We start from the raw sequence: 20,488 nt of genomic DNA, 5'->3' as shown, positions 1-20,488 counted from the left end.
CTGAAGCATACTTTTTTTTTTTTTTCAGGTCTGGGGATAGAACCCAGGGGCATTTGACCTCCAAGCTACATCCCTATCCTATTTTTCATTCTTTATTTTGAAACCAAGTCTCATTGAGTTGCAGAGGGCCTCACTAAGTAGCTGAGGCTGTCTGAGAACCGCGATCCTCCAGTCTCAGCCTCCCGAATGCTGGGATTACAAGCGTGCGCCACCACGCCCGGCTTGAAGCATAAGTTTTTTAGAGGTAGTAGAGACTGAACCTAAACAAAGGGACATTATATCTTTGAGCACCAACACCAGTCTTTTTTTTTTAATTTGGAAGCAAGGTCTTGCTACATTGCTGAGGCTGGCCTCGGACCTGTGATCCTCCTGTCTCAGGCTCCCATGTGCTGGGATTTTAGACATGAACCACTACCCTGAGGCATACTTTGTATGTGTGTTTGTGGTACTGGGGATCGAACCAGGAACACTGTACCCTTGAGCTGCATTCCACACCCCTTTTAAATTTTTGATTTGTTTCTTTTGAAACAGGGTCTAAATTGCTGAGGGTCTCAGCAAATTGCTGAGGCTGGTCTCAAATCTGTGATCCTCCTATCTTAGCTACCTAAGCACCAGGATTATAGGCATCCACCACCATGCCTGGCTGAAGCATAACTATACCACCAGCCCTGTTTGTTTTGTTTTTTTTTTAATATTTATTTGAAACAAGGTCTTGCTAAATTGTGGAGGGCCTAAGTAGCTGAGGCTGTCTGCGAACCGCGATCTTCCTGTCTCAGCCTCCCAAGTACTGGGATTACAGGTGTGCGCCACCATGCCTGGCTTGGCGACTCTTGTACATATTCTAAAATGTGTTCTTCCATGAAGCCAGACCAGCAGTGAGTTTGGGGGGCTTGTTACCACCAGCTTCTGCACGCCCTAAGTTGCACTTGGTGTGAAGCATTTGCCCAAATCAAGAGAGGTCAGTCTCAGACTTACTGTACCGTTTCATCTATAGAGATTATTATTTGCCTGGACTCATCTGATGAAAAAATTTGATTTTTTTTGTGTGTATGTGGTCCTGGGGATGGAACCCAGGGGCTTGCTACCTTTGGGCTATATTCTCAGACCTATTTTATATTTTATATGGAAACAGGGTCTCACTAAGTTGCTGAGAGCCTCACTAAGTAGCTGAGGCTGGCTTCAAACCTGCGTGATCCTCCTGTCTCAGCCTCCCAAGTACTGGAATTACAAGTGTGTGCCACCATGCCCGGCTGAAACTTGCTGTTTTAAAGCCATGCCTCAACCAAGCGATTTATTTTTTAATTTTTAATTTTTAATTTTATTTTCTATTTTTATTTCACGTTGTGGATCAATTCTCCCTCTTCCTCTTAAGCTGCTGGGAAGTTCAGAGCCAGTCGTGCAGCCCGCCAATAGCTCAAGTGGATGTTATTTTCCTTCTCCATCCTTGCTTTTACTTTTCTCTCCCTCCTATTTTTTTTTTTTTTTTTGGTGGTTTTGGGGCTCCTGGAAACCCTTCTCTGGGCTACACTCCCAGAACTATTTTATATTTTTATTTGGAAACAGGGTCTCTTAAGCTAGCGAGGCTGGCTTCGAACCTGCGCGATCCTCCTGTCTCCATCTCCCAAGTGCGGGGATTACAAGCGTGCCCACCACGCCCGGCTTCTCCCTCCTATTTTAAAACAACACAGGGTTGTGTTGTTTTTTCTTGTGTATTGGTTTAACCCACTTACAGCCTGTTCTAGAACAGAGTAAGAAATACGACATGGACGAGTGGCTTGCTCAGGATGAAGGCGCTTTACACCTGTGGATTCCAGGCTCGTCCCTTCACCACGGTGACACTCACGACAGCCCGCTACGGAACGGTCTTGAGCTGGGGGGTGCCCGTGCTGGTAAACGCCAGGCTGGTAAACGCCAGGCTGGTAAACGCCAGGCCCTGCTGTCAGCTGAGGGCACAGTGGCTCCTGGACGGCTCTGTCCTGAGCATCTCATCTTCACAGTGTCTGGCCTGCCTTTCTCCTAGCCTCCTCCCCTGCCCCGGTTCAGAGCGCTGCTTCTCCTCAGCAGGTCTCCGCCTCCTCAGCAGGTCTCCACCTCCACAGCCCTCCCGTCTCCACCATCTCTCCCCTGGATCCTCCCTCTCCCTGCTGTGGCTTGGGGCTGGCGCCCTTTCCCTCTGCTGACAGCCCAGGAAAAGTTGTTTACATGGCCCCCAGGGTCTCACATGACCTGGGCTTGCGTAGATCTCCTGAGTCACCCTTCTAGCTGTGACTCCAGCCCACAAGTAAATGCAGATCTCGCTGTGAGGGTCAAAGAAACAGCACCTGGTGGGGCCTACATGCGCACATTCCAGCCCTGAAGGACTGGCGCCTCGGGTCTGGGTGAGTCAGACCTGTGTAGCCATCGGTGAGGGGGGGAGTGCACTGATGGGGGCTCAGATGAGATGAGCTTGGAGGTCTCAGCCGGCACCTGACGGTGTGATGCTGTCAGAGTGACCAGGGGCATTTTTGTCCCATTGTGTGTGTGTGTGTGTGTGTGTGTGTGTGTGTGCACATACACACCAAGGCTTGAGCAGCCACACCCTTGCCAGTTGTATCATTAGTCTCTCAGAGATTGACCCAGCCCGGTGCTGGCTTCTGACCCAGAGCAGCAGTCCAGCCGCAGCCATCTGCAGAATCGGGAGCAGGTCCCATCACTGTGGGCGGCTGAGGTTTGCTCCTGAGTGGAATGATAGGCTTGGCTTCTTATCGCCAGAGCCCTTTCTGAGCAAGCACACAAAGCACTGCAGGGGGAGGAGGAGGCACCTGATATTCTAGGTTCATCGTGGACAAGCCAGGGACAGGCTTCTAAAAGCAAGATGGGGCTTCAATGCAGTCTTGGGCAGAGGCTGAGGGAGAGAGGGTGGCGGAGGCCTTGCTGCGGGAGGGAAGCTGCCCTTCCAGTATGTGGGTCAGAGATAACTTCCTGGGTGGTACCAGGAAATGCTCAGAAGTGACCTAAGAAGGCTGTGGTTTCATAGCTATACTTCAGGAAGCTGTGCTGAGCTGCAGGTGGAAGGCAGGTGGTCTTCAGGAAAACCCAGACTTTCCCCATCACCTGCAGGTCAAGGCCAGATTCCTTGATGGCTTTAAGGCCCCACACCAGTGGGCTCTGCCGGCTCATCTCCCATCCTGCGCAGCCACCCGGCCCCGGGGTGTGACCGTGCCGGCACACAGGAGCACCTCGCAAGACTCTGCACCTCTCAGTGTCTTCTGCAGTTAGGCCTGGCCTCCAAGCACTGGCAGGCCTCGACCCACAGGGCTCTGCATCCCCACAGAGGCGGCAAGAAGCTCCAGGTGGATGAGGACCCGACCCCGTCGTCTCATGCCCCAGGAATGAGTCATTGGCTCAGAAACACTGGCAGGACTGAATCGAGATGTGTTATTTAGACTGTACAAAAGTGAGTTAATCCCGCAAGGCCCCAGGAAAGGGGCTGCCTCGCTTCCTGGACAGCGACCGATGCCCTCTCTCCCGGCTTGGGTGGGCTATTCCTTCACTCCCTCTCTCAAATGAAGAAACGAAGGCCTGGCACGAGCCAGGCAAAGCATCCCTGCCCAAATTGCCTCTCCTGCCAAGCCGCACTGGGAACTGGGAGCACTGCCCTAGCTTGTGTCCCCTAAAGGCCTGTTAGTGAGGGTGGCGCACAGTCCCCGGGAGCCAGGACCAAATGCTCCAGGAAGACGGCCCACCGAGGCCTTTCCCCCTGGCCGGCTGGCTGCGGGATGCTGGGAAGGGGGTCTTTTTCCTTATCGCATGTACACATTGTACTTGGAATTAAGCACACATAGCTCAAAACATTCCATGGGGGTCCTCACCCTTCACTCTGCCCAACCTGAGTCATTTCCTGTGTCTTGGGGACTGCTGGACAGGCGGCCTTCGAGGACAGCAGCCTCGCCATCTGTCCCTCTGTCTCCTTGGCACCCTGGAGAAGCCAAGAAACCGTTCCTGGAGGAGCAGAGGGACGAATGAAGGTGTGCTTGAACAAACAGCTGAACAAGCCTAAGCAAACCCCACCTGGCTCAGTGCCATTGGAGGGAGGGGCCGGGAGGGCCAGGGTCACAAAAGAGCAAGTAACAACATGACCACCTCATGGAGCAAAGAAAAATAGGCACAGCTGTAACCCCAGTACTGGGGAGGCTGAGACTGGAGGGTCACAGGTTTGAGGCCAGCCTCAGCAACTTATCAAGATATTGTTTCCAAATTAAAAAAATAAAAAGGGCCGGGCATGGTGGCGCACACTTGTAATCCCCACGCTTGGGAGGCAGAGACAGGATGATTGCTCAGGTTTGAAGCCAGCTGTGCTGGCTTAAGAGACCCTGTTTCCAAATAAAAAGTATAAAATAGGTCTGGGAGTGTAGCGCGGAGGTAGAAGGGTTTCCAGGAACCCCAGTAGCACCAAAATAAACAAACAAACAAACAAACAAATAAATGAATAAATAGGGCTGGGGTAGAGCTCAGAGGTAAAATGTCCCTGGGTTCAATTTCCATCACCACACACAAATACAAAAAAAAAAGGGGGGGGGAGAAGAGGAAGAGGAGGAGGAGAAGGGGGAGGAGAGGAAGAAGAGGAGTTCAGTGTTGGCGGTGCAGGTCTGGGCCCTGGACTCATTCAAGTGCTGACTTGCCTACTTGGGAGCTGTGGCCTGGGCAAGGTGCGTGCCTCTGGAAGTCTCGGGCTCCTCATCTGGATAATGGGTATAGTAACAGTACTACCTCAGGGATGCCGAGAAGATGGAGGGAGGTGATCCCTGCAGAGGGCTGAGAACACTGTCTGACCCTGGCAAATGCTCCATCCCAGAGCTCTCTATGTCCACAGCCCTGACCCCAGAAGGGTCCTGGGACGAGGACAGGACAAATACTGTGAGCCGTGCCATGTAGCAGAGACCTTGAGGTCCCTGAAAGCTAAGGCGAGCTCGCTCTCATGCTGAGCAAAGGTCCGCACCTCCCATGCTAGGTTGCTTTGGACTGTGCAGAAAAGTCCGGGGAGGACTGGGAGCCTCTGACTCAACCTCCCTGCCGCGCTGCGGCGGCTGCTTAGACACGGGCAGAAGCACCGAGGCGTGCCCGCTGCTCCCTGCGCTGTCAGCGCGTCTCCGCAGCCAGGGCCAGGAGACTGGTGAGGATGGAGAAGCTTTAACGCCCGACGCCCGTGTACTCGACCGCCTCCGGGTCCCCCGCGCCCCCACCGGCCACGCGGCGGCTATGAGTGCCCCCGCGGAGAGGATACGTCCTAAGTGGGCCTGGGGTTGAGGGCGATTATGATTCTGCTCGCTGCAATTTCTCCTTTCTAAGAGATTTACAATGACCATGAGTAGCATTCATTACAATCAAAAGATTTTGAGAAAAAACAAGGCTGTCTCTGCAATGAGCTAAACAAACAAGGCCTGAGAGTCGTGGGAAGTCGGTCTGCCCTGCAACACGGCCAGTGCAGGTGCGAGCACTTGGTGGGTGGGGAGACCATTTGGGCCCCTATATGAGTACAGGTGAAACTGATAAGCAAGCCTGGCTGGAGGGTTGCTGGGGATCACTTTGCTACAAAAACTCCCCCAGCAGTTGACGGTTCCAGTTTGTATTTCTTTTCTTTTTTTTTTTTTTTTTTTGCAGTACTGGGATGGAACTCAAGGGGCATTGTACCTCCAAGCTACACCTCCAGCCCTATTTTTTAGTCTTTTTTACTTTGTTTGAAACAGGGTCACACTGAGTTGCAAAGGGCCTCATTAAGTAGCGGAGGCTGTCTGAGAACTGTGATCCTCCGGTCTCAGCCTTCCAAATGCTGGGGTTACAAGCGTGCGCCATCGCACCCGGCCCAGTTTGTATTTAATTCCTGTGCGTCTGAGAGTGGTTTGGGCTGAGCTCAGTGTGTTGCTGGGGCTGAGAGAGGGCTCTCTTATGAACTCACAACTCTTGAGTGTGGCTTAGCAATTTGCTCCGTTCCAGGTTCAGAGTCGTGCTTGACTCAAAGGAACCAGAGGTGCCTAAGCCCAAGGAAGAGGATTCCATGAAACGGAGCCGAGAAGGGCCCTCCAGTGTGGCCCAGGCCGGCCCAGTCGCCCCTGTCTCCTTACCGTTGGAACAGGCGGCCAAACTGCAGGATGTGCGCGGAAGCCAGCACCCCCAGAACGTCCTCCAACCTCATCTCCACCTCCTGCATGTAGAGGTTCTTCAGGGCCGTGGCGAAGGCTGGGGAGGAGCAGCCAGGGAGAGGTCGGTCTGGGCTCCGCCCACCAGCCGCCCTGTGCCCTCACTTCACCCTTCCGCTAGGCGGGCAGAGATACCCCTGGAGAAAAGGCCCCAGCTCTGACCCGGGCGACATGTCACCTGGGCAGTCAACGACCTGGGCCCTTGAGCCCCCAGGGGATCTGGGAATGAAGCTGAAGAAGGCTGAGCTGCTGTGAGGCCCCTCCTTCGAGCCTGGCTTTGGGGTCCCCTTAAGGGAAGACATCGCAAGGGTCTCCCAGCCTGGGACTCATGGCCTGTGCAGGCCCATGACTGCCCAAATATGTGCAGAATGTGACCGGCCCCTGCCCCCACACCAGAGACAGCATGTAGGTCACAGCAGATTTTCCTTGGAGTCTGGGGACCTCAGGAGAGGCCAAGGACTCCTAGGGAGAGCTGGGGGAGCTTGATCATTCAGGCACTGGACTGCCTTGGATGGGGCCAGCAGGACTTGGCCTGTCCTAAGTCCTACATGGTCCCAGAGAGTCGCCCCGCCGTCACAGTGTGCTCTGAGGATAGCCGGCTGAACCAGGGCTTACGTGGATTATTCCCTATCCTAGCAATTCACAGATTCATATCATTGCATGATGTCCTGCACTTTAACGGGCAAATACAGTGGCTAGGCAGGATGGGGACAGAGAGAGCTCAAGGGGGCCGCCTGGGGGAGGCTTCTGTAGCTGGAAGCCAGTGGGGGCCTCAGCAGGAAGGGGCAGCCACCTGCTGTTGGGGCGCTAGGGTGGGCAGGGCAGCTCCACTCTCGGGGTCCAAGATGCCCGCTACCTCCTGCCCATTTTGCACCCTCTATTCCCCTTCCCCAATGCCGGCACCCCTCTTGATAGCCTCGCTCCTCTTCCCATCACCCCTGGTCCTCCCAGCCCTCTTGTCCCTTCTTTCTTTGCACTAATTAGCCTTTTCACTAAGGAGTGTGCGCGCGGATCCGGGAGGACCGTTTGTCCGACGGCATTCTGGGCATCTGAAGACAGGAGTGCGTTACCAGCTCTGGTGACGGCCGGGTCGTTGATCTTCAAGGAAATGACCATCCTCTTCACGGGGGCTCGTTCTTTAATCTTCCCAGGTGACAGAGCTGGTAACAGAAACCAGACAGACAATGACCGTGGAGGCCATGACCAGCACGGATGCAGCGGGAGGCTCCCTCCGCCCTTCACGCTGCCGCCATCTTGACAGGCCTCACATCTATTTAGTCGGATTAAGGGCTGCATGTTTAAGAGAATTACTTAAATTGAAACACTTGAAGACTCACAAGACATTGCAAAGAACTCACAGAAGCTTCCCCCCTCGCCCAGCTTCCCCCAAAGACCTCATGCGGTCATTGTCAAAATTGCTAAATTGCCTGGCTCTTAGGAGGCTAAGATAGGAGGACCGCAGGTTCGAGACAGCTTCAACAAGCAGTGAGACTCTCATCAACCCAGTGAGATCCTCTTTCCAAATAAAAATAAAATAGAGCTGGGGATGTAGCTTGGAGGTAGAATGCTCCTGGGTTCAATCCCCAGCACCACCCAAAATAAAAAATGGTAAATGCATGCCAGTGCTGCGTTTTAAATATTTCCTTCTCCTCCCTCTTCACATTTTCTCTCTTTAGACTGTGGGTAGAGTGAGAGCAGGGGCCTCGGCCATCTTTGCACCTGAGCGCCCAGGGCAGGGCAGGCGCTCAGCAGGAGCACGGGGGCTGACTGCTGAAGGGCGGCCTGGGACTGGGGCATCCACTGGGAATTGTGGCGCTTTACCCGACAGATCTCCAACTGCGGACCCTGCCATGAGGACCTCCAGGAGGAAAGGACGGGGAGCCCAGCTCACGCTGCCAACCTGTTGAACTGGAGCTCTTCTGAAGTGTGGCTCCTGGGCTTCCAATGGTGTCCCACTCCTCTGTACATGACGCCAAAGCCCCATCCTCGGCCCTAAGACCGTCACGGCCTCCGACCCCATTCTGCTCACATGTCTAAACCAGCTCCTCTGGGTGTTCCCAGGACAGCGTGGGGCTCCCACCCGGCCCCCTCTCATTAGGGGCCCACTCACATGCCCTCTTCTCAGAGAAGCCTTCCCTAACCCCACATGTAGATAGCACCCCACCCCATCGCCCCGGCTAACTGGCTTTTTCCTTCTTCGTAGAGCAACTGGCCACTACACCATGGGGCTAGTAGGGATTATCTATGGGCCAGGTACATTGATAATGTACTGGTGGCTCCATCCCCAGGATCCACCAGTCTGCGCATACTGGTGCTAAGTAAATATCACCCTGAAAGAATGGAATTAATAGATTCCATCATCAGTGAGCTCAGGGTTCCGGGCAATGAAAAATGAAAGTAGCTGGGAGCCAATGTGCATGCCACACTGCAAGAGAAGACACCAAAGAACCCCCCACCCCGTGTCACTTCAGAGGACGCTCTGGCACTTAGCTCTATTCAGGCGCCGGTGGCACAGGCATTTATTGAGCACCTACTCAGTGCCAGGTCTGTTCCCAGCTCTGGATGATTCTCCCTTGGGCATTTTGGCCTGGTTTCCCATCTGCACACTCTGCCAAGCACTCGCCCCACGGCAGGAAGTGCCTGAGACAGCGCTTGCGCCCCGGCGCTGGTCAGTGGCATCGTGGATTGTGTCTTGTCATCAGTTCAGATTTGCTGGCCTGTCCCCCAGATAGAAGCTCCTGGCACAAAGCCTGGCATAAGCTAAGCATGCAACAGGAAGAAAGGAGAAAGAAGGGAAGGGGGGGTGGTGAGCAGCAGCCAGGCCAGAGTAGGTAGAAGACAGAGGCCAGCTTTCCCTCCGGGTGAAGCAAAACCTCAAAACTGAGGAGGAAAATGATCATCCAGCCATACATTCCCGAGTTTCTCCAAAACGGAGATGTGGATTTGGGCTTAGTAGAAGGACACCATTTCACAAGGTTGGGTGGGTGGTACGCACCTGTTATTCTAGTACTTGGGGGACTGAGACAGGAGGATTGCAAGTTTGAGGCCAGCCCTAGCAACTTAGACCCCTGCTTCAATATAAAAAGAGCTTAGAGGTAGAATTCCCCTGGGTTCAATCCCTAGTACAATAAATAAATAAATAAAACCCCACACCATTTTCTTTTCGATTTCACCCCAGAGAGTAACTGTATCCTGTTTGGAAGCCATTGCACTTCGATGTTTGACGTTTGATAGAAGGAACCGGGCAGCAGCGAGCGCCTGGACCTCTCACACAACCCAGACCTCTGGTGCGTGGCCAGAAATCTGTGCGGCCTCCTCCAGGACAGCAGCACAGAAGGCAAAGGCCTGGCTGGGAGGAAGGCGTGCTAAGCCTCTGCGGGAGACGTGCTCTGCTTTTGTTTATTTATTTATTATTTATTGTGATGCTGGGAATTGAACTCAGAGGCATTCTACCTTGGAGCTACACACCCAGCCCTATTTTCAATTTAAAATTATTCTCATTCTATTTCTTATTTCTCATGAGGTTGGTGAGTCTCACTACTTGCTGAGGCTGTCCTCGAGCTTGCAATCCTCCTGACTCAGCGTCACAGGTCCTGGGATTACACGAGTATGTCACCACACCCAGCTGCTCTGCTTTTAAAGGTGGGTGAACGCTGGGTTCCCGAGCTCCACCCTGGTCGTGCAGTGCTGGGGGAGGGCCCCAGGGGTCCTGGCAGTCAAGGGCACTGGGCCTCATTGCTATACCTTCCCTGACATCTCCGGCCAGGCCCAGCCTCCCTCAGGGGGTTTGCATCGGCATGGCTGCTTTAGCAGGACGAAATCTTTTCTCTAGTGACACCATTCTAGACCCGTTAGGACCACAACGTCAACAGCGACTCCAGCTTTCCCCTCTCACTGTTGTTTTCCAGTGTATTCATCGTCATGTCACCAGGGCCTTTTCCTGATGGCCGGGTGAGTGCTGGGGCCGGGCACAGGAGAGCTAGGAGAGCTCAGTCCCACCCTACGAGAACGCTGGACACACACTTAGGAAAAGCAGAGAGGACCACAAGCCGGAGCCAAGGTTGTCACAGTTCTGCAGCAACAGAGCAGCTTGGGGAGGGGGTGGCTCGGGGCTGATGGCCAGGCAGGTCCCCAGATCCCGGCAGGCAGGGCTGTCTCCGGGTGCTGGGAGGGGCAGCACGGGGGCGGGGGTGGGGGTGGGTGCTGCCTGCTGGCTTCAGCATGCCAGCGCTCCAGGCCACATCCTGGAAATGCGATCCCATCCCACCTGCTGGCTGGCTTTGGGGCTGTGGATTTTTTCCACGGCACCTGCTTATGAGTCAGCATAAGGTGGTGCCAATCTGTCGCCCAAAGAAGTTGGCAGTGTAGAAGCTGGCAGAGAAGACGTATAGGACAGGTAAGAGGAGGCTGAGCTGGCTATGATTTTAAAAGGAGATTAAAAAAAGAGGTGAAAAAAAATATATATATATATATAATTTTTTTTTAGAAGGAGGCAAAGTTAAGAAGCAAGGCAAGGCAAGGAAGACCAGGTGCACACACGCACACCTCCAACCAGCATACTTAGGGCAAACAAGGTACAAATTTCAGAAGTACGATTCCTCCTAGAATGCTCTTCAGACTCCACACAGCCCATTTTTCTCTTGTCTAAGAAGTAAGTAGAGTCTCCATAGCTTACCGAGCCAGACGAGACTTGGTGAATACAAGAATGATCACCGACAAGTGTTGTATGTTCTCTGTGTGCCAGGCACTGCTCTAGAACTCTCCACCTCTTCCCTCTAGTCTTCAAAGCCACATGATAAGAACTATATCCCTGCTTTATGCTAAGGAAATGGAGGTTCAGCCTATGATGAGCTCACACCATACCTGCCAGAGTGACCGCAGTCTCAAAACATGACCATGTGCCAGGCTGGAAGGGGCAGCTCTCCAGCCTGAGGACGTTTGGGGCTCCAGTCCTGGACGCACTGGGAAGTTACCTTGCAGGGGTGTGGCAATGCCCCGGGTCAGGGCTGTCAAGTAAAGCTTGGTCAGGGTCTCAGACTGGAACAGCTGGGGCTGGTGGAGCTCCCATTTGAAGCCCAAGCACTCGAGAATCACGTCTAAGGAGAGAAAACAATGCTTAACAGCGACTCAGCAACATCCCTGCGCAAAGGTATGACTTCTGACCCTCCTTCAGCAGACCGAGGGGCCCGTGGCTTCCCTGGGCCTCAGTGAAGCATGGCCTCAGAAGCTCACTGGCTTTGAGGGTGCCATCTTACAGAGGAAATGGCCGTCTTACAGGACTTCATCTTACAGAGGAAGTCCTGTAGGCCGTCATGGGCTACAGGACTTCAGGCCGTGAGCTGTCCTCCGACTTGGAGAACTGGAAAAGGCTTCACAGGGACCTTCGGGGACACTGCCTGGGCTGTTCTTGGGGGCCTCATCTTGCCTTCTCTCTTACAATGTTGCTCAGTCTTGACACTGTAGATATTTTGGGCCAAAGAATTCTCTGTGGGGAGGCTGCCCATGTATCTGGCCTCCACCTACAGGGTGCCAGCAACACTATCTTCTACAACTGTGAGAACCATGAACTGTTCCGGACACTGCCAGATGTTGCCCGGGGAGCAAATCGCTCCTGGTTCCCTGTTGGGAACTGCTAGGCTGTTAGTACCTGAGGTCCATCAGACATGGCAGGGTCTCCTGAGCCTCTTTCCTTGAGACAGTGGGGACTCCCAGAAAGCCCATTACTTCATCAGAAAGTATTAAATGAGCTGTTTATGTAGAGAAGGCCCCTTGTAAATTGCAGAAAGCGTTATGGGGGAGTCTTGCTGGTAGATACCATAGATGATGGAGAAGAGGAAGTTGATGGGGGGCAGGTGGAGGTCTAGGGACGCCAGGACAGAGGGATCTGCGTGGTACCCTCCAATGTCAGTACAGAGTTGGGGGACGGCTGATGCAGGGGGTGATCGCCCCAAGCTTTACATCTCAGTGCCAGACAGGTCCTGAAGGGTCTTGTGCTCCATCTGGCTATTTTTTAGCTTTGGTATTAGTTTGGCTGTGTGACCTGGGTACTTGTTTCTTCTTCCTGTTGTTATTATTGTTATTTGCAGCTTTATGATGTTGTTTGGTGCCAGGGTTTAGAACTGGGGATCATACCACAAGTCTTGGATCAGCTCAGGGGGCGTGGTGACGCTGGGTGGGTGGTTACAGGCAGGAGCAGAATTGCAGATAAAGCACACCCCTCACAGGGCATTGCTTTCCACATTCAGGATGGCCAATGCATGGCAGACCTGGCTAATCCATCCCAAAGCCTCCCCTCCCCCCACCAGGAGCTGGCCTCAGATTCCTTCTTTGGGTCAATTAGAGTTGAAACTTGAGAAGAAATCTATTAGCCTTTTCCTGGAAAGGGGCCAGCTCAGCTCTGCTCTCAGGCAACCGTCTGTGGGGTTGGATTTATCCCCCCAAAAAAAGCTCTTTGAAGAGGTTGATTGGGATGGGTGTGCAGCTCAGTCAAAGAGTCTAAGCCTAGCCTACGTGAGGCTTAGCCTGACAGTCCTGACTCCTGGCCCTATCTCAGGAAAGTCCTCTTGGCCAAGTACAGAAATGAGTTTCCAGGTCACAGCTGGTTAAAGCCAACAAAACAAAAAGCATCTTCGCAATGTTTGATGATGCTCTGCTTAGTTTTCCAACACAAGAGCTACTTTACTGACATTAGTACATTTGTCTTTCTTGTGGCCATCATCATATAAAAGTATGTTTGCTGAGCTTAGTTTCATTCATTACGTGTTTGACAAATATTTGCAGGGTACTTATATGGTAGACGCTGTGCAATGGACAAGAATCACAATTTATAGACAAGTGATCTGGCCTATGAGCGGGTTTCCTTCTGGAAAGACCAGAGGGGTCCCCTAAGGTCAGCAATGTTCTGATTAAATCCATTGGTACCAAAAACTCACCTGCATCCCCGTCTCGGATAGCCGTATTCTTGAGATTCTCAGAGAAAAGCTTCTGAATTTTTGAGATGTATACCCTTAAGGAAAAATAGAAACGAGAATTTAAAAAAAACAACAGGAATTAATACTGACGTTTTTCTCCAGCTGCAACATTATGCTAGCGTGTGCTTCCTGACAGAATCCAGTAGCCATCTTCTCACACCTCGCCCTGGGGAAGGCTTCCTCCGGTCACCCTCTGTGGATTGGCTTCACCGTGGCAGCCTTAGGGCTGGCCCCAAACCCTGGTTCCTGCTTCCAGTTTGTACGAAGGCCTTACCAACGACGTCTCTGAGGCTAGCCCCGGCTCCCTCCTGCATTACATCTCATTTGATGAGTCTCTAAAACAAAATGGCATGCAGTAGATCCTTAGTAACTATTTCCTGGAGAAAAGAACAGTGTGTTCTACCCACATTAACTCGCCAACAATCTTGTGTATTAGTTGCAGCCCCCAGTCTCAGTGTGTCCAGAAGTAAGCTCAACTCTCCCCCTTGCTCTACCCCACCCCTCCAGCGAGCACCCATCTCAGGAAATGGCGCTGCCAGCCCCCATGCCTGGCCAGCCTACTGAGCGCTGTCAGGTCTGGTCACCCTCCCCGACTTGAGGAAACACTGAGTTTGTCTGTGTGTCTTTGCCTTTATTGTCATGACCTTTGTCCACGCTGCCATCCTCTCTCCCCAGTCCCTGCAGGCTTGCCAGCCTCCAGCCTCTCCCTTGGAGGTAGCCCCTACAAAATGCAGAGCTGGCCTTGCCTCTCCTTTGAGGCTGAGCAGCCTCCACCATCTCTCCGGTGCTCCCGGAGGAAGCCCCAGCTCTTGGGCACAGCAGACAGCTCCCCTAGCTTGGCAGCCTCGCTCCCCCTTCTGCCCGGAGCGCCTACAGTGCTTGTGGCTGCCCGTAACTCGCGTCCTCTGCAGGACACATGGCGTTTGTCTCCTGCTGTGGCCCTAACCCAAGCCATCACGCAGATGCTCAGGAAATGTCTGTCTAGTGAATGGTTGACAACACCCATAACATCTGTGGCCACAAACACTCTGCACCCAGTGTGCCCAGAGCAAGGAAACAAAACAGAATTTGAGTCACACGTTCAGTTTGATGATGGTCATCCCAAGAGAGCAGACCAGCCGAGGGACACTTGTGACCGCATCTGGCCCGTGTTCCCGGGGCATGCTGTTTTCCTTTGACCCCAGGCACACGCACGGGCCAGGGATGTGGCGGAGGCTTGGGTGGGAGCCTGTCTCCTGCACAATATTGACTTTGTGTTGCCCTTTCCAGGGCCAGAGGTGGCTGCGAGTGACTCAGCCTCAGGAAGGCGCTGGGGATGGGCTGTTTACTCAAGAGGAGCAATGGCCCAGACCAGCCACCCTTGTACTGCCCAGCCCATAGCCCCAGGGGCTTGGGTGACATGTTTGAGAATGCTGGGCAGGCTCAAGAGTTCAGACCATAATCTCAGAGGGAGCCATGAGCTTTGGAAAGTCTGGGGCAATGGCTATGAGCTCAGACACCCTTGCAAATGTCCCTGTCACCGGCGGAGCCAGATGCCAGGCAACGAGTGTCCGCCCAGCCCCTCCTGACTTGATGGCTGCTTGTCAAGACACGCCATTCATCATGCAGGCCCAGGGCCCAGAGCTGGGGGTCATTCAGGACCACTGGACCGGTGCACAGGATTTTAAATGGTATCTTGCCCCTGTGGGGACTAACTGGCCCACAGTGATGTTGCAGACAGGGATGTTGGACATGTGCTCCTAGTCATGGCCCATGATGCAGAAAGGAAGAAGGGCAGAGGGGTTCTCTAAGTTCCTCATGAGCACACAGGCCTCCTGCAGCAATCACACACAGGGCTTTGGGCTTGGTATTTGGCACATGCAAAACTCCTTTCTGGTTACCTGGGAAGAGCCTCATGGACCTGGGCTAGATCCCAGCCATTCTGATTCCTGCCACATGACCTTGGACCAGCCTCTGGGTCGGTTTTCTCCATGAAATGGAGATGGCTGGGAGAGGAGGGTGAGTGTTCGGGACGCCTGGCAGTGAGGGTGCACCTGGCTGACATCTCCTTCTATTTCCTCTATAGCTCAGAGTCTTGGTCTCTAGGCCCATTCTCCTGGAACTATTCTCTGGTAAAAATCTAGGGGTCCCCTTCTGACATCGCCACATCTTTGCACGCCCTCCTTCTGCCCTTGAACCGGGCTTGGCATTGCAGGTGGGACGAGAGGAAAGTCTCAGGCAGGGCCAGAAGAGGAGCAGGGAGGGCTCTGGGCCCCTTTCCCACATCACCATCCTGCGGAGAACTAGGGGGAGTGGTCTCCTACACTGGACGACGGTGTGCCAGACAACCCCAGGGCTCTGCTCAACGCCTGTTTATTCAGTGTTTAATCGCCTGTTCTGAGCTCTTTCCATGAATTATGGCACAATCTTCATGGCAACCCCCTAAGCTGACCCATCCAATTTACAGATAAAAAAACTAAGCACAGAAAGATAAGGATGTTTGAAAGAAAGGCCACATTTCTGCACCTCTCAGCACCTCCTCTCCTCTGCGCCCCAGTCCCTGTGAAGGTCAAGGCAGGCCAGCCCCTGCAGAGATCCCCGTGCAGTAGCATCTCTAGTGACCAAGAGCTCGCTGTATCAGACACATCACAGCCGCATGTGCGGTCAGCTGGTCAATGCCTAGGGATTGACCTGCACACGGCACAATTACAGGCGGGAAATAAATGGGAAGCTGGGAGCTGGTGACCCCAGATTCCCACCACGGGAGAGCCTTTCTTTGTTAACTAGTAGAGATCGGTTCAGCTCCTGTCAAAGCAGACAGCGCCCCCAAGTGGGAAGAGAAGCAATGACAGCGTCAACGACAGGAACAGGGCCTGCGGGCAGGGCGGGCGCACAGGACTCTGGGTGTTTGGGGGAACATACGTGCATTGCATGATACAACTCCAGACCCCATGACCTTGGAGCCTGATTTGACAGTCCCTGGTGTCTGGAATAATTTCTTTATTCTATTATCTAAACAAGTTATCTATAAATGTAAAAAAATATAAAAAATAACAGAAATCTTTATTATGGTTTCCAAGAAGTTTCTCACAATCACACAAAATAAATGTCTACGCAAATATATCTATATAATATATATTTATATAAATATAAATAATAGATATAAATATATACCTATTACATATAGATATATATTTGCCCTTGTGTTTATTAAAGAAACCCATTATCAAAGGGCACAGTAGCACATGCCAAAATCTCAGTACTTGGGAGACTGAGACAGGAGAATCACAGGTTCAAGGCCAGACTTACCAATTTACTGAGCCCCTGTTTCAAAATCAAAAATTAAAAAAGAGCTGTAGGTATAGCTCAAAGGTAGACTGCCCATGAGTTCAATCCCTAGTACCAAAAGCAAAAACAAAAAATATTTTCTTCACATTATGGTAAACTCTGCCAATGGCCCCAGTTCTGCCCCTCCACCAAGGCCAGACCTTATCTGTAAAGTTTCACTCAACAAAGAGATGCACTTGCCCAGGCTAGCCCACTGTCTCCAGAGGAGCAGGAAAGGCTCCTGGGTCAGGGCTAAAATGCCTGGCAGAAAGGAGCCTGGATCAGCTGAGGGCCAGGCAGGGGCGAGCAGCCCGCCCAGGGCCTGCCGTGTCCACAGCCCTGGCCTCCTGGTTTCCCAGCATCACAAATGAGACAGGCAGATTTGTAAAACCATGCCCTGACCAGCCCCCCTGCGTCTGCTGTGCTGGGAGTGGGGTGTTTCAATGGGGGAAGGTGCTAGGAAGCGTGTGAAATGTGCGGCTGTTGGCTGGTAGAGCGCAGGTTGCCACATTCCTAAGGAAAACCAGGAGGCCCGATGACTGCACTCCCGCTCAGGCTCAGAGACAATCACTCCACTATCACACATATACTATTTGCCAGAAATAATGCTAAGCATTATCAATGTGTTGCTGATTGAACTCATGAGACGGCTGTTCAAGGGTGGTGCTGTTATCACCACTTCACAGATGAGGGAATGAGGCTAGAGGTCAGCAAGTTACAAGAAGGGGACCAGGGATTCCAACCATGTTGGATGGACTGCTCTTAACCATCCTAAGATGTGGGGAGCCATTAAGGTTTTCCCCTAAAAGAATATTTCTGATTCAGCTGACTGTCCTTCGCCCAGAGTCAACAAGTTTGGGGTCATGGTAAGTTCAAAGTAAAAGGTCTGGGAGAAGATCGGGTGGTGATGGCACGGGGGTGCTGATTAACCTACCTGTAATGTATGTGCTTTGGATTGGTCTTTATTGTATTTCAGTGGTGATAGCATGAGGATATTGATTGACCTGGAACTATATAAATACCTCAAGGGAAATAAACCCGTTGTCGACCCAAAAGAGAATATTGACCCAGGAGCAGGTGTCGGCCAGTAGGAAGTATTGACCCAGGAGCAGGTGTCGGCCAGTAGAGATAGTAGGCTGGCGCTCCCCCCACCTCGTTAGAATTAAAAAATTCTTGGAATCAAATTCTTTTAAGAGTTGAATTCTTCATCCTCACGCCTCTCTTTGGAACCTGTACTTTTGCTGGCTGGCTCTGGCACTAAGCCCCCGACCTCAGGTTTCTATGCTCCATTCCCAGCTCAGCTGGGCAACCTCTCAGAGCAACTCCTGGAGGCACTGCTCCTGCGTGTAGCCCATCCCAGCGCCATGGGTCACCTTGCCTGGCTTCCCAGACCCAGCTCCAGCCTCCTTCCCCAGGCTGGCCCTGGTGCTGGGCAGTGGAGCAGGGCTGGCCAGCGAGGCTAGGGAGAGGAGCTGGAGGGCAAAGCCTCAAGACAGACCCAAGAATGATGGAAATGAAGAGTTCCTTCTGCAGTAGGGTCTAGCTCTGTCCCAGGAGGGTGAAAGCTCGTAACATGGAGAGGTGAGCCTAGGTGGCCGCTATGACTGCAAGGTAGGGGAATCAATGACCACGTGGCATTTGTGAGATGTGTTAAAAAACTGAGCCACTGATTAGGTTCTGCCAAAAAATCATTTCGTCTCCGAATGATAAATTTTGAATCCTGTGAGTGGCCAGGTATAGTGGTGCACGCCTGTAATCCTAATAGTTGGGAGGCTGAGGCAGAAGGATCACAGGTTCAAGGACAGCCTCAGCAACAGAGTAAACCTCTTAGCAAACTAGTGAAGCAAAGCAAAGCAAAAAAAAAAATAATAATAAAATAGCAAAGAGCTTTGCTCTTAGCAAAGCAAAAAAAAAAAATAAAATAAAATAGCAAAGAGCTTTGCTCTTAGCAAAGCAAAAAAATAAAATAGGCCTTGGGATGTAGCTCAGAGGTAGAGCACTCCAGGGTTCAATCCCCGGTCCCAAAAAATTTAAAAAACTAAAAACAAAAGAATCCTATGAGGGTCTCAAGTTCCTAATGCAACAGAAAATCTAGGGGGAAAAAAATCCCTCATCAGCTTCTCTCTGTATTTTTTTTTTCCCCTACCTGCAGACGTTCTCAGAGAAGCAGATACTTCTGACCCTGTCCTTGTCTCAGGGGTGGACCTGGACAAAGCTTCCTGGTAGGCATGCAGAGGACAGCCCCTCCATCCACTTAGAGGGGCCCAACCACCAGGCACCTCCTTCCCCCTCAAACGCAGCTCTCCCTGGTGGCTGCTGCCTGTGTAGGATTCTCCCTACCTCTCTGGGTTCTTCAAAACTTCATCAAGGTCTACGGTGAAAGCTCTGCAGGACTGGGAAAGTGCCAGCATGTCCCCAGAGAATTGCTCTTTGGGGAAACGCCATCGGTTGGTGGAGCCGACTATCCGGCGCTCCAGGCGAGCTTTCTGCTGTTTGATAATCCAAGAGAGACATTTATTCATTAATTCATTAATTCATTCATTCATCTATCCATTTACTTACTTATTTGGGTGCTGGGGATTAAACCTAGGGGCACTCTACCTCCAAGCTACATCCCATCCCCCCCAGCTCTCTTTTATTCTCTATTTTGAAACAGGGTCTCACTAACTTGCAGAGGGCCTCACTAAGTAGCTGAGGCTGGCTGTGAACCTGGGATCCTCCCATCTCAGCCTCCTAACTACTGGGATTACAAACATGGGCCACCACATTGGTGTGTTTGTTTATTTATTTATTTATTTATTTATTTATTTATTTATTTATTGTGGTACTGGGGATTGAATCCAGGGGCATTTTACCTCCAAGCTACACCCCCAGCTTTATTTTTTATTCTTTATTTTGAAACAGAGTCTCCCTGACTTGCAAATGGCCTCACTAAGTAGCTGAGGCTGTCCACGAACCGCGATCCTCCTGCCTCAGCCTCCTGAATGCTGGGATTACAAGCGTGCGCCACCACGCCAGGCTCTTATTTTTTAATTTTGAAGCAGGATCTAACCTGCTGAGGGCTTTGCTAAGCAGCCGAGGATGACTTTAAATCTGCAATCCTCCTGACTCAGCCTCCCAAGTACGGGGATTGCAAGTGTGTGCCACCAGGCCCAGCTTTCTTCATTTTTATAGTGTACAATTTGGTGACATTTACTATATCTACAATGTCATGCAACCATCACCACTATCTAGTTCCAAAATATTTTCATTTCTCCAAAAAGAAACCTTACTTCCATTAAGCTGTCACTCCCACTAATCTGCTCTATGACTCTATAGATTTGTCTATTCTGGACAGAAGTGGATTCACATCATATGTAGCATTTTCCTGGCTTCCTTCACTTACCATATGTTTTCAAGGTTCATCCATATATCAGTACTTCATTCTGTGAGTGTGTGTGTGTGTGTGTGTGTGTGTGTGTGTGTGTGTGTGTTTCTGGTTCTGGGGATAGAAGCCAGGGTCATTCTACCTCTGGGTTGCATCCCCAGCCCTATTTTATTTTTTGTGGTCCTGAGGATTGAACCCAGGGTCATTCTACCTCCAATGGGCTTTCATTTAGAAGTTTTCTTGAGGCCTCAGGAGAACTTCAGGAGCTGAACAATACTCAGCATGGATATATACCCTAGACTGATGGCTTATAGAAACCTCATCAGGAAAAACCACCACGAGAAACACACAGACGTGAATGGCATCGATACTAAGCCATCCTACAGAGTGATGGAGAGACCGCCAGCTATGGACTGGGAGATCTAAGTTCAAATTTTGTCATTGTCACTTATTAGTTGTATGCCTTTGGACAAGTTATTATTTAACCTTTGAAGCTGCTCAGTCCTCATGTAAAAATGAGAACCAGGTAAAATGGGAGTGATGAAAAAGATGATGGTGACAACGTGTGATGTCTGTGGCGATGATGGTGATGTAGTGGTGGTGGTGGTGGTAGTGAAGGTGGTGATGATGTTGATGGTGGCAGTGACGATGGTACTGGTGGTGGTGGT

The 20,488-nt window shown here is 51.7% G+C and overlaps 1 protein-coding gene across 1 annotated transcript in view; it reads right to left on the bottom strand.

Annotated features, from left to right (window-relative positions):
• BTBD16 (BTB domain containing 16) overlaps positions 1-18,975 on the bottom strand; it is a gene marked incomplete at both ends in the record, with an annotated part of 50,724 nt that extends 31,749 nt beyond the window's left edge. Inside the window, 5 exons of the mRNA XM_080694874.1 lie at positions 6,102-6,216; positions 7,247-7,336; positions 11,150-11,272; positions 13,109-13,182; positions 18,794-18,975. Coding sequence (XP_080551000.1) covers positions 6,102-6,216; positions 7,247-7,336; positions 11,150-11,272; positions 13,109-13,182; positions 18,794-18,975 — 584 coding nt within the window. The remainder of the gene's footprint in view (positions 1-6,101; positions 6,217-7,246; positions 7,337-11,149; positions 11,273-13,108; positions 13,183-18,793) is intronic.
• Positions 18,976-20,488: the final 1,513 nt, after the last annotated feature.

The sequence above is a fragment of the Muscardinus avellanarius genome (genome assembly GCF_963383645.1).
Source record: "Muscardinus avellanarius genome assembly, chromosome: 4".
Lineage (NCBI taxonomy): Eukaryota > Metazoa > Chordata > Mammalia > Rodentia > Gliridae > Muscardinus > Muscardinus avellanarius.
This window is presented reverse-complemented; position numbering and strand designations above follow the sequence as displayed.